The sequence below is a fragment of the Monodelphis domestica genome, chromosome 4, assembly GCF_027887165.1.
Source record: "Monodelphis domestica isolate mMonDom1 chromosome 4, mMonDom1.pri, whole genome shotgun sequence".
NCBI lineage: Eukaryota > Metazoa > Chordata > Mammalia > Didelphimorphia > Didelphidae > Monodelphis > Monodelphis domestica.
This window is the reverse complement of record NC_077230.1, coordinates 4,958,256-4,972,770: the sequence shown is the minus strand read 5'-3', so window position 1 is coordinate 4,972,770 and position 14,515 is coordinate 4,958,256. Positions and strand designations below refer to the sequence as shown.

The 14,515-nt window shown below is 34.4% G+C and overlaps 1 protein-coding gene across 13 annotated transcripts in view; it reads left to right on the top strand.

Annotated features, from left to right (window-relative positions):
- DYRK1A (dual specificity tyrosine phosphorylation regulated kinase 1A) overlaps nt 1–14,515 on the top strand; it is a 226,068-nt gene that overhangs the window by 75,835 nt on the left and 135,718 nt on the right. For 6 of the 13 annotated variants that reach the window (XM_056797061.1, XM_007493108.3, XM_056797060.1 and 3 more), the window contains one exon: nt 8,400–8,483. The exons of 3 other annotated variants lie outside the window; for them this stretch is intronic. In XM_056797061.1, the coding sequence (XP_056653039.1) occupies nt 8,474–8,483 (10 nt within the window). In that variant the 5' untranslated portion in view covers nt 8,400–8,473. Of the gene's footprint in view, nt 1–4,437; nt 5,803–6,160; nt 6,345–8,399; nt 8,484–14,515 lie in introns of those variants that run through there. 4 more of the 13 variants (XM_056797069.1, XM_007493109.3, XM_056797066.1 and 1 more) reach the window with 4 other exon arrangements.

Below are 14,515 nucleotides of genomic sequence, written 5' to 3'. Positions count from 1 at the left end.
GCATTTCCAGAAGTATATCAAATGACTGAGGATAGAATCGGTATCTTTGCTTTACTCTAGTATTTATTGTCAAAGGTTCTAATGTATTGCTTCCTTGGCTATTGTTAGATACTTTTTATGAGAAGGATTTTAGTATAAATTACTGTTTTGCCAGAGGCCTCTTCTTCCTCTGTAGTGATAATAATGTGGTTTTCGATTAAAAAATTTTTAATATGATTAATTTTGTTGATTTTTCTCCTAATTTTGAACTATCTTTTCATCCCTGGCATAAATCTTGGTCATAATCAATGATTTCTCAGAGAAATAGCTGTGATATGTTTGAAAGGATTTTACTTCAGTTTTTTAGATTAAGTATTCATTAATGATACTCATCTGTAATTCTCCTGTGCTTTTTTTTTCCTCCTGGTTTAGGATTTAAGACTCTGTCTCGAAAGGAATTTGGTAGGATTCTTTTTCTCTTTTTGAAAATAAAAATTGGATAGCATTCTCATGGGAAACCTTTTTTCCCCCTATGGCTAGTTCTGTTTCCTTTTCTGTGATAGGAGTATTTAAGATCTATATTTGGTATTCTATGAACTTTGGTATTTTATTTATTTTCTTATGCTCAGGGTCTTTAAACTTTCTTAGTTTTGAAATCTTTGGTAATTTCAGTAAATTACCCCCATTCCCAGTCTTCTATCACTCCCTTTCTGACTCATTCTCCTTTTAGTGTAGTTTCTCCATGGCCCTACTTTCATCTCATGATGCGTAGCATTCATGGCTTCCTGACCTTTGTCTCTGACCTAAGTGACTTTATTTTTCATTGAGAAAACTCTTCTGATGGATGCCTGACTCTGAGTCACCTGCTTAGTGGAGCACTACTCAACCGTAGACATTTATCCTCTTCCCCATGCCCTCTCCTTTTTAGGTATAAGCTCTTGTGGCTAGCCCGGAGGGGTGTCCCACCACTATCCATGTGTGTGTATTGAATTCTGAATATCATGGACCCAGAGAGGAAGGGGAAGGAAGTCCAGGCTTATAAACATTTTAAAGTTGATTACTGGCATGGGATCTCTGTCCCTCCTTTTTTTTTGGTTTCCCATTTTTCTTCAATTTCATCATTTTTTAAATTGTTGTTATTGTTGTTTTTATTGGCTCAGCCAATCCATCATCGATTAAAATTTTTTTTTAAACCCTTAACTTCGGTCTTAGAATCAGTACTGTGTTTTGGTTCTCAGGCAGAAGAGCAGCAGTAAAGGCTTATCAATGGGGGTCAAGTGACTTGCACAGGGTCACCCAACTGGGAAGTGTCAGAGGCCAGATTTGAACCTAGGACCTCCTGTCTCTAGGCCTGACTCTCAATCCACTGAGCCAGCAAGCTGCCCCTGTTGTATTCCTTTCACTTTATCACCCCACCCCCCATCTGCTTATATTTCATTAAAATTTCATATTCTTCCCTGTGTGATTATATTCAGTTCTTTTGATAAATTAATCTTGTAAGTCTTTTAGAATATCATTTTTTCTCTTCCTTTTTATACTGACAGTTGTCCAAATATTGAATAATCCTGATTGATTTTTTTTTGATGCTTTCTATCTGAATAAAGTATTTTTGTTGAGAAAGTTCAAGATTATGGCATTTAACCTTAAAAGCTTTTGGTTTTGAGTTTTTTTTAGGTAATACTTAGGGATTCTTCTTTCATTTTCTGTATTTTTAATATTTGAATTTTTAAAATAACCCTGGCTTTACTATTATGATTTTCTGAAATGTAGTTTTTACCCTGGTCATGTCTTTCAGGTAGTTCAATCGTTTAGAATTTTGGGGGTTACTCCCTCCTGCTTTTTTCCAAGGTCTGTTTAAAAAATGTAATTTTGTTTTAGTTTCATGGAATCTGTTACTTGGGTAAGGTTTTGTACTCTTTGTTGTTGGTGTTCAGTTATTTTAGTTGTGTCCCATCTCTTTTTTGAGTCAACCCCATTTATGGTTTTATTGACCAAGATACTGAAGTGGCTTGGCTTTTCTTTTGTCAGGTCATTTTACAGATGAGGAAATTGAGACCAACAGAGTTAAGTGACTTGCCCAGGGTCACACAAGTGTCTTGAGACTGGTTTTGAAGTCAGGTCTTAATGATTCCAGACTGTCTACTTGCCACTTTGTATTAAACTGTTAATTATCTTTTCACAATTTTTTTTTCGTCTGGGTAATAATACAATTTTTCAGTTCTCTAGAGATCTCATTTTATTCTGATTCATTATTTGAACACTTCAATTTTTTCCCCTTCCTGAAGAATTCTGATTGACATTGTGATCAAGCTGTATTTTTCTCTGGAGGTAGGTATTGTGCAGTTATTTTCTCCTGTGCTTTTGGCTTGGAAATCCTTAGTTCCCTAATAGCGTTTTGTGCTTTTTCTTTTTAGTTCTGGATATTTTTTGTGTGAAGTGCACATCTACAGTTTTGTGGCTTTGGTTGGTCCTCTGGTAGATTTCTGCTGGCTTCACTACTAGTCAGTTACTTGGAAACTTGCAGGCACTTCTTGAATAAGAGTCCTTGCCTTGGTTCCTTGTTTATTCACCCTTTTGTCAGGGGACTAAATCCCTTCCTTGCTCCAGGGTCAGAGAGACAATCCTGGTATTTTTCCTGAAGCCTTGGCCAATATTCATTCCCCCCCCCCCCCCCCCCCATGCAGGGTACTGCTGGGTAGATGAGCACTGGCCTTGGAGTCTGTAGTAAGACCTGTGTTCAAATCCAGCAGTAGACATTTACTAGCTGTGTGGCTAGACAAGTCTTTTAACCTTGTTTCCTCATTTGTAAAATGGAGATGATAATAGTACTTATCTCCCAGAGTAGTTGTAAGGATCAAATGAAATAATAATGATAAAGTGCTTAGGTTTAGCTTAACTGACAAATTTCTCTCTGTGTCAGTGTGTTCCTGCGGGCCCCCCATCTGCCTAGTCAAGAGTGACACTGCTTCCTGTTCCTTTCTGGCCATATATCTTTACATTCTGTAAGAGTTGTATCTACAGGGGGCAGCTGGATTGCTCAGTGGATGGAGAGCCAGGCCTAGAGACAATAGGTCCTAGATTCAATCCTGGCCTCAGACACTTCCTAGTTGTGTGACCCTGGGCAAGTCACTTGACCCCCATTACCTAGCCCTTACCACTCTTCTGCCTTGGAACCAATATACAGTATTGACTCCAAGACAGAAGGTGAGATTAAAAAAAAAAAAGGTTGTATCTAAAACCATTTTCTTGTCCTGGTACAGAGCTGAATAGCCCAGTCCAATCTCTGACCTGGAAAGACTTAGTGTGGACCTTCCTACTTGGATTTCCTCCCCAGTGTCTTGTTAGTCTGGCTGTCTCTTTTGTGCTGACTTGGTTTGGAAAAACATTTCACTGTGTTTTGTTCTTCGGTTTCTGGATTGCTGCTAGTGTTCTTCTTTGATCTTTGCCCAGGTACTTGTGGAAGAAGGCTGAGCTTTCCTGCTTCTTTCTAATCTCCCTCTCATTCTTTTTTAAATTCTCTGCAATTATTGTTAGTTATCTTTTGATATAAAATCTAATGGCTCCTCCTATCCTTTTCATTTTTTTCTTGACTTCTCTAAAAGCTAATTCTATTGCTTTCCTATTACAGTTGTTTAGGAATTCCCTAGTCATTACCAGTTTAATTTTAAATGATCTGCCATAAAAAGTACCATATTTAATCTTTTGGTTACCTTTATATCTTTGACCTCCTTAGGATATATGCCTTGTTGACTCTCAAGTGTCAAATGGTATACACATTTTATTTATGTACCTTATACAGTATAATTTCAAATTGCTTTCTAGAATAGTAGAACCAATCCATAAATCCCCAATAGTTTGTTACCAACCCCCTGCCCTTCTTGGTTAGTGTAACTTTATTTTTTTTCCTTAAAAATTTTTTTTTTGAATTTATTTATTTAGTCAATTTAGAACATTATTCCTTGGTTACAATAATCACTTTATTTCCCTCCCTCCCCTCCACCCACCCTTCCTGCAGCTGATGTGCAATTTCATTGGGTATCACTTGTGTTCTTGATCAGAACCCATTTCTATGTTGTTGTTTACACTAGGATGTTCATTTAGAGTCTCCATCCCCAGCCATGTCCCCTCGACCCATGTATTCAAGCAGTTGTTTTCCTTCGGTGTTTCTACTCCCACAGTTCTTCCTCTGAATGTGGAGAGTGTTCTTTCTCATTGATCCCTCCAAGTTGTTCAGGGTCACTGCATTGCCACTAATGGAGAAGTTCATTACATTTGATTGTGCTACAATGTATCAGTCTCTGTGTACAATGTTCTCCTGGTTCTGCTCAGTTAGTGTAACTTTAAAAAAACTTCATTTCTTAAATTTTCATCAGGTAATTCAGTTCATTATGAGGAATATAGAGATGTGCTTTAATCCTCCTGTTAGATGTGTCACAGGTTTAGTTTTTGTAATGATTTTTAGAAAACTAAGATAATTGATTTCTAAGCTCAACTTCAAAAACCCCTCAAGTTCACTTTGTTCTTAAATTGTTTAGGCCTATGTCAAAATATGTTTCAAAATACTTTAGGTTCATTTATATTCAAAAGGGAACTTAGGGAACAGTCAATCTTGCTATGTTAAGAGAAATGTTAATTATTTGGCAGTAGTATAGAATTATAGGTAAATAAAAATTGCTACAGTTATAATAAAGGGTAGAAATTCACTATAATTTTTTTCTGCAGGAAAAGCCAAAACATATTTAGGAATGATTACCAAAATTATCTTAAAAACACAAATTAAGTCCCAAATAGAATAAGGGCAGGTAGATGTTAAACCAGGTAGAGAAATGGAGTCAGGAAGACCTGAGTTCAAATTGAGCCCCAGAAATTTACTAGCTGGGTGACTTTGGCTAAGTGATTCAATCTCTAATTTCCTCATCTATAAAATGAGGATAATAATAGCACCACCCTCCTAGGGTTATGTGATAACCAAGTGAAATAATAACTGTATAACACTTAACATGGTGCCTGGCACATATGTAAGTGTTAGCTGTAATATTAGTATGATATACTTAAAAACACTCAACAAACATTTATTAAATTCCTATATATAGTACTTGCTACTTAAGCATTTTGATAGAGATTAGGAGGAGATTTTTAGCAACATTAAGTGGAGCATAGAGGTTAAGGAAGATGAAGACTGAGAAAAGTTCATTGGGATTGAGGAATGAGTTAGCATACCAGAAGTGGAGAGGATGAATATTTTTCTAGGAGTTTGGTTGAGAAGATGAATATATGAAGATAGCTTAAGGTGATGAGTGAAAGTTTATTAACAAATTAACAATGGAGAGGTTGAGTAATGGAAGGTGGTTTTTGAGAAGTGAGAGTTTTCTTAAAAGCAAATAAAGAGGTAATAGATATTCTCTTCTAAGACTGTTGCAAGATGGGCAATTTGAGGCAGGCTTTGAGACAGAAGAGAAAAATTTGAAACTTACTTCTAAGGGTATAGTGAACCAGGGAATTTATTAGACAAGAGTAAAAGAAAGTTTAAAAAAAAACCTTTAAAAAAAGCAAAAATCTGGCTGTTGAGGGTCTTGTGGAATTTGGATAACTTGGTTGTGTGACTTTAACCACATATGTTGAGTAGCAGAGTACATTTGATGATAGGACAAGGAAAGGAAGGATTGGGTTTGATATGGAAAGTCTTAGAAAAAGGCTGGTTTCGTTTAGCAAATATTTATTGGATGTTTATTATGCACAAGGCTCTGCAATAAACAGAGGAGTTCCAAGATGAATTAGAGCATAGCACCCGCTTATGAGGAAACTTCTGATATAGTGGGGAAGGTAAGAGGAACATAGAAATAAGTATATTTTAATATAGGATGTAATAAGTTACAAGAGAGATACAAAGTGCTGGAAGTTTCAGGATTGCTTCTAGCTAGGTAGAAATGATTGAGGTTAGTAAATTCAGGCACTTGCTTCTAACATCTTTTGATAGGTGATAATAATGAAATTGCTTGCTTTCTCAATATTTAAAAAATTGACCAATATTAAACCATCATCTAACAATAGAGGATAGTTAGTGAATAGTCAAAATAAAACCTGATTAATAATTAAAATAGATAAGAGAAAGCTACTCATAGGGAAGTGTAATATTTATAGGGGAAATGGGGTGGGATTGATGAAGAGGAGATATGGAACGTTTTATAACAGGGATTGGAGGAGTTGAAGGGAGAGAGGAAGATGGCTGCTGGTGAGGTAAAAGGAGAGATGCTCCCTGCCAAGAGGCTATTTTTGAAAAATGGGATTCCCGAGAAATGGGCCGTTTATGATAGGCTGCGGGGATGTCTTCTCTATGTATTGATGCTGAAGATGCCTCAGAGCAGGTAAGCACGGACCCTCCTGAGGGACAAGCCTTCCCCCCCAGACCAAGGTCGTCCAGCAGGGGTCCAATAAGGACTGTTTCTAGTTGAATGGCTGTCCTGAGGTTCAGTTCCATCTATGTCCCCTGAAAAGATAATCCTTAAGAGGACTTAAGAGCCCTTAAGATAAGTCTGACTGCGGTTATGTAAATAAAGATAAAATTTAATAACAAGTTTGGATTGGAGAGGTATCAGGGAAGAGGGATTTCCCTAGATGAGGTTTTTGAGTCTGTCTCAGGTTTTGAGCTGAGGCCAGACCTCACAGGCTAGTCGAGGGTTTCTTTTATTCCTGTCTATGCTATTATCTGTGCTAGCTTTCTTAATTTCAAAAGTCTTAGCAGTAGAAAGCTAGAGGAAGAAAAGTTCTGACTATCAGCGCTGGTTGGGCTTGTCTCTTCAGGTTGACGCCCCTAAAGACGGGCCTTACAGTTCAAACTGCTTCCCTTAAGTCCTTTTGTTGATGACACGATCACAGGAATCCAGGGAGAGCACACAGTTGGGAAATTCAGGAGTACACCACTTCTATCCAGAGACTGGGAGTGAGCTCCTTCCACTTCCAGGGCCAGGAAGGAAGAGCTCACTCATGAGACCAACTGCCACTCCCAGGTGCCCCTTCCCCCACCAACTGTCAGTTTTGTCAATATCTTTCCTCTAACACTCCAATTGCTGTTGGTTCCAACTCAGTGGCAGAAAGTTCAGAACTTGCTTTAGTTTCCCTTTCCACAATCGTCCCCTTTTTGTTGTGACCTTTCTAAGGTCACTTATTTTTATTATAGTTACCAATCTACTAAATCTAATTTCTAACTACTTCTCCCAAAATAATAAACTTCCCTCAACTACTCTATCACTATTCTAGGCTAACTTTATCTACTCTAAGGAATTCTATGCAGGAAAGTTTGGGTAGGGTAGTTTTAGGGTTTTACAATAAATTCAGTACAATAAATGTTTGAACAAAACCATTACAAAGAAATTTTAAATCTTAGTGCTAATACTACTTACTTACTCTTGCTAAGTTAACTAAAACAGAGTTTTCCTATTTTGTATATCTATTATTATTTGCAAACTATTTTATCTATATATATATATTTCTATTAAACACAATTTCAGCATCGGCTTTAAAATAAACAATTAAAAGTTTACTATCTGCAAATGCAGCTTAAGTCTATTCCTATGTATAACTGTCTATGCTCTGTTTAACTTAATTTACTCCTAATCTATTCCCTATTTATTATAACTATTATTTGTCTCTAGTCTAATCTATAACCTAATCTTATGTACAACATATGTACATGCTATGCTAAATATTTACAGACTTTATCACTGTTACTAACCTAATTATATATAATATATACATTATTTATAGAGATTATTTACATGTAGTACAATAATATATACATTGTTCTGCATCCTGATGTCAGTCAAAATAAAACCTGATTATAATCTAGAAATAGATAAGAGAAAGCTACTCATAGGGAGGTAATCCTAAATAGTGTATACTTTGCACTGCTTTAAATTTTGACTTGACAACTTTTTCTTTTTTGATGCAATTTTTCTTCTTTTTTTTTGCCTTTTTCCTTGTCTTGGCAAAGGTTCAGTTGTGAAAATGATGTAATTCAGTGCTATTTAATCTCAGTTATTGATGGATTGAATGAAGAAACTTGAATAACAATCTTAAACATATTAAAATAATAATAATATAAATTGGCTGTGATGGTTATTATTTTTCTTCATTTTCCTTTTTTTCTTGTTTGTCTTGATGCCTGAGCACTATTTGCATTTTAAAGTAGGTTGACAAAGTATTGTATAAAACTAATAAAAAAATTTTGATCCTAAATACAAGTCAGAAAAACTTGAAAGCTTAAAATAATTTTATTTTCGCGTTTAGTTAGGGAATATTGTAGATATTTTAGATGGCCTTTGATAAGAGTAATTGTCTTGTATCATTATCTCTTATCATAGTTTGTTTTTCTTCACACAGTGTTTGTTATCTCTTATCATAATTTGTTTTTCTTCACACAGTTGTAGTTTTGCTGCTGGACTCTTCCCTCCCTTCCCCCACCCCATCAGGATGATATGAGACTTGAAAGAAGACGATGCATACAGGTGATTCAAATTTTAAATATAGTTTGACCATGATTATTGGAGTGAGTGTGGGAATTAATAAAATTTCTTGAGAATGGGTTTACTTTATGTTTTAAAGACTGGGGCTTATTAGACAACAGGGTTTGTCAAGAAATCTTAAATATTAAGGTCTGTCTTTTGGCAGCTTGACAATATATTCAAAACTTTAATAGATTCAATGCCAAAAAGCATAACAGTTTACATTTCTATAATTGCTTATAAAAACAAAGCATTTCTATTTATATCCTCTCATTTGATTTTCACAATAACTTTGATAGTAGGAGGACATTTGTGTTTAAGGAAAGATAGCCTAGTTATTTGAACTGATCAGTGGGAATATTTTTCTTTTGGAAGTAGCCTTATTTGAATAAAATTGACATAAACAAAAGAATTAAATGTAAGTACCTATTACTTTGCAAAAAATAAAGCATATCTTTAAAAATGAAAAGGGCTGGAGTCAGCTGGATGGTTCAGTGGATTGAGAGCCAGGTCTAGAAATAGGAGGTCCTCAGTTCAAATTGTGGCCTCAGACACTTTCTAGCTGTGTGACTGTGGGCAGGTCACTTGATTCCCATTGCCTATCTCTTACCTCTCTTTTGCCTTAGAACCAATTTTGGTTCTAAGATGGAAGGTAAGGGTTTAAAAAAAAATGAAAGAAAGAGAAGGACTCAATATTACCCATTCCAGTTATGAAAAAGTTAGTTTATTTCTTCATGTGAAACTTGTTTGATTTAATTGGCTATCCTTAATTTTAGGAGTTGAGTTATTACTGATAGTTTAATATTTGTGAATTATACATTTAATTAATCACCATCAGGAGAGGGATGTTTAATGATCAGTTTTGTTGGTTTCATGTTCATTCCACCTTTTTCCAGAAGGGGAGCTCTCATTTGTAAATTCTCTTCAGGTAGTCATGTTAGGCCATGCTGTTGCTACATGCAGTTAAATTTTTTTTAAACGTTGATTATTTGATGAGATTTCTTGGTGCTCTAAAATTAAGCAGATGATATGTTTTTTTGAGTTGATGTATTTCAGCTATATTAAATCTCTGACAATGTTTATCTGATTACATTTATAAATTGGTGTTTTAAAAATGTCAGTTAACCTCAAAAGAAGAACCTTAATTGCACACATTTTGAATGTATTGCTATTGTTTGTATGGCATTGAAATGCTATTTTTTTGATAAAGAATAACAATCATGGTTTTAAAAAATTTGAAAACAGATTCTAACAAATGAATATAGTCAATAATTCTCCTTTATTTTAAAAAATACACATAATCCTATATTATAAACCAAATCATATTTAAGTGATAAATTCAGTTTTTGAAAGGAATTATATTGTGAAACTCTCAAATGAAAGTTCCCCAACTTTTCATTTGGATTTTCATATTTACAGCATATTTTAGTTTTGTAGCACACAATGGGAATATATTATTATCTTTATAGTCTCACAAACAATTGTTTGGTCAGTGTGCTTGGTATAAATATGGTTTGATAAATCTCTTTTTTATTACCTGGAAATATTGATGGCCTTAATAAAAAAGATTTATTCAATTTCCCCTTTTAAATTTATTAACAAAATATTCATATTATTTGTAGCATTGAGTGCAGGTAAGATGATTTCTGTATTTCCATTATATTTTCATTTAATTTAAACTTTCATCGTCAGGCAGTAGTTTGTCCCAAAGTTTCATTGCTTCATTAAGGTTACAACTCAAGTCTTATTAGTTTGAGGACCACCCCCGCAAATATCAGTTTGCTTTTAAAACTTCAATTTTTAACCACAAATGTACTTAGAGCTGGAAAAAAATAGGTTTTTAAAATTCTAAAAACTTTATTAATTTTAATCAAAATTTACTTTTCAGTATTACATGATTTGGACTATCATTTTTAAAACTAACAGAAAATTGCTAAGAATTGAATAACATTCCCAAGTTGTTTTCATATGATCCACCTCTTTTTTTTTTTACATGCAAATTTTTCATTTAAGGTATCGTTTTTAAAATGTGTTTTGAATGCTAGTACTAATGAGTAATACTCTTTATCATGTATTATAAAGGCAATATTTTTCTTTTTAAAAATGTTCTGTTATGAAACTTAACAATAAATCCAATGGTGTTATACACACACACACACACACACACACACACACACACACACATATATGTATATACATTTAAATATTTAAATGTAAATGAATGACAGACAAGTGACTCTAAAGGTTGTCAGTTCCTCCTCTTAACTATCTTCTTATTTCTCTTCACTTATATATACACGTGTAAAATTCCCATTTACGAAGTTTTAATGCATATACCTATCTTAATGTTCTGCTTTCTTCATTCAAGATTATTTAATTAAATTCCATATTCCTCATTTGTCCTTTTAAATTGTATTGCAGCATTTCATAACATTAATGAAACATTTTTTCCTTCATGGTTCATTCTAAAGTTGTTGGTCATTTCTAGCTTTTCCTAATTAACAATTCTCTTTAAAGGCAAGAAATCCTGGCTATAGCAACTGCACCCAGTATAGTGATTGGTATTAGAAGCTTAATAAATGTTTTGACCATTCGGGAAAGAATGATTAGCTTAGTGATTTGTCTCAGACCCTCAATAGAGTTCTCTCCAATCACTGATATTCCCTCTGTACTTAAATGGATATTCTCATTTTCATACTTTTCCTGACTTGTTGATAATGAACTCCTGGCTACTTCTGTAGAAACCCTAATCATGATAGGACTTTCTATTATTCCTGTCTGCCTTATCTTTCTCCTTCCCTTACACTATATCCTTTGCAACTCCATAATTAACAAACTTCCTTTCATTTTAAATTTCTTCCTCTTCAGCTCTTCACATCTAGTACTCATTGAAACCTGGCTCTCTTCAGGTAACATGGCTTCCCTCAATACCCTTTAAAGTACTGCCTCGCTCAAAACAATCTGCTGGCCATGGAATCATTCTCTTCTACTTGGACCATTCTGGCTTTTACAATGTTTATGGTTGTTTTATCCTTTTTTCCCCTTTTAATTCTAGTTCAGATTGTGGGTGAAGCTGTACTTTTTCTCTTGAGTCTTGGCTTATAAATGTTTGGAGTTGTAGTTTTTTCCTCAGTCTTAAGCTTCTCTGTCATCCTCAATAGACTACTGGTGGGATTTATTTTTTGTTTTCTCAGTCCACTTCTTGACTTTGAACTTGATGTTAGGACTAGATTTTTATCCACTTTGGAGGAAAGTTATTAGTTGGTTGTACTGTTGCTTTCTTTGGGTGTTATATCCTCAGATGAAAATGCAGCTTGTGTATAGATTTAACCAGAAATCCCAGAAAAGATAGAATGTTAGAATATCAGGGACAGCTCAGGCTAGAAGAGCTCTAAACTTTCATTGCTACAAAAATGTTTTAATCCAGGGCAAATCTGATCACTGCTACCTCCTCCCTGATCTGAGGTTTGAAAGTTCCTATGTAGACTTGTGTCTGGGCAATAATAGACTTTTGCTAGATTTGACCACTTTTATTCAGCAGGAAAGTTCTGTTGGTTCAATGACAGAACTGTTTCCTTTGTAGCTTCCTCGAAATTTCTGTTGTCTTGAAACTGGGCTAGAAGAAAGTGTCAACTTTATAAACTTGAGACTAGCCTAGAAATAACTGTTTTACTTCTAAGGTACATTGCTGTTGCTCCTTTCTGAACTTTCCCCTCACTTGCTCTACTGATAAGAGCCTGCATCTGTTCTTTATTCCAGAATGCTACTCTATAAGTATAGATTACCTCCTCAATTGTCCCTGAATTGATGATTTTGCGCCGCATAGTGTCAAACAGAACCATTATTTGGTACCTATTCCTGCAGTTTCCATTAGGGATGATCCTATGGGTCTAAGAGCTCCTTTTGTTCCTCTTTGAAGTTTTTCTGTGCTGGTATACCCAGCTTTGCACTTTTAGCCAGATCCCTGTCCTCAGTGTTTGTAGACAGACACTTATGCTAACTGAGGCAGGAAAAAAAAAGGACTAACTTTTCTTAAAATTTCCCAACATGATTTAGTATAGAGCATTTTTTACATTATTTTGGAGGAGTTAGCTGGTGAGGTATGTAGTTCACTGTCCTTTCTCCTGCTCCACCATCTTGATTCCCCTCATCAACTCTTCCTATTCTTAACCCTGAACACTCTCCTTCACTTCTTTTACTGGCACTTATCATCTTACACTGTCCCCATGATGTTTACTATAGATGAACTAATGCATAAATTTCATCAGGAATCTTCTTTAGAATCTAGATACACCTGGTATCCTGGTCTAACAGGAATCTTACTACTTCCTAGTAAAGTGTCTTGCTAATAACAACGTCATCATTGAATATTGGAAAACCTCGATTGTCTTTTCTGTACAAGCAATTTAATATCCCAGGCTGCAGCAGTGTTTACTGGGTGGCTATTTACTATCAGAACTGAGCTTTATCTTCCTGTTCTTCATTTCTTATAGCAAAATAGTATTCCATTACAATCATGTATCACAACTTGTCCAGACATTCCTTAATTAGTGGGCAACCCTTTGATTTCCAATTTTTTGCTACTACAAAAAGAGATACAATAAATATTTTTATGCACATATGATCTTTTTCTCTTTTTTTTGTATCTCTTTAGGATAATTATCTAAGTAGTGGTATTGCTGGATCAAAACTGGATCAAAATGACAATAATACAGGTTTAGAGTCTTTTGGGCATAGTTCCATATTCCAGAATGGTTAGATCAGATAAGGGTTCCAATTTCCCTGCACTCTCTCCAATTATCATTTTTTTTTTGGGCCATTTTGGCCAAACTAATTGATATGAAGTGGTACCTCAGAGTTGTTTTAAATTTGCATTTATCTAATCAAGAGGGATTTAGAACATTTTTTCATGTTACAGATAGCTTATTTCTTTGCTTGAAAACTGTATGTTCTTATCCTTTGACCATTTATCAGTTAGAAAATGACTTATATTTTTATAAATTTGACTCGGTTCTCTATATATTTGAGAAATGGTACCTTCATGTTATTCCAGATAGTTGGAAGTTTTTTCTCCAACTTTCTGCTTTACTTCTAATTTTTTGTTCATACAAAAACTTTTAATGCAATCAAAATTATCCATTTTACATCTTACAATGTAAACTTTTTTATTGGTATCTTTTAATTACATCAATTACATTTTCCATTGTATTCTACCCTTCATTCCCTATAAAAATGACATTACTTATAATAAAGAATAAAAAGATGGGGGTACATTTAACAAAAATGGACAAAACTCAAAAGATTGATGTAATAATCTGTGTTATTCATTCATGGCCCCTCTACCTGTGCAGAAGAAGTTTAAGGAATTTGTTTTCCCAGAGTTTTCTTTGAGTCCAAGTTTCTACCAATTCATATAATATCCACCAATGAGATTTACTTTTACCTGATCACATATAATAAGAGGAAGTAGATGCTTTACTTATTATTGTCTTCCTTATCTCAGATCTTTTTCTTTTAGTAGAAGTTTTAGAAGTAAAATAAAATCCCAACAATTCTTCTTTTTCTTTGTCAGTTTTCCTGGGTAGTGACTCTTAGCATACTTCTTTTACTTAGTAGCTGAAAAAGGCCTTTTGTTGTTCTTAGCAATTTTTGTACTCCTGATAGTATTCTCATGTGACTTTTATGTTTTCACTTTCTATACATGTCTTTAAAAAAAAAAAACCAAAGTGGTTTTTGAATTTTCTGTATAGCAACATTCCTCTTTCTAGGCAACTTTCCCTTTTCTTCCACTTTAGAGTAGCTTTTTGTGTTCTCAGAATTTATTCGTGAGAGCTTTTTACCATCACTGTTTGGCTGACTTTCTCTGTAGAATTTTAAGGAATGGAATCCTTAACTTTTTCTGAAACCTTTGAAATCTATTTCATTAAAATTCAAGGTGCACATCAAACTATTTCTGGTTTTCCTTTTATCTTACAAATTTTAAGATTGAGTGATCACTTTGAAGGTTTTAATCTTTTTCTTTCTGGAATTCAGTT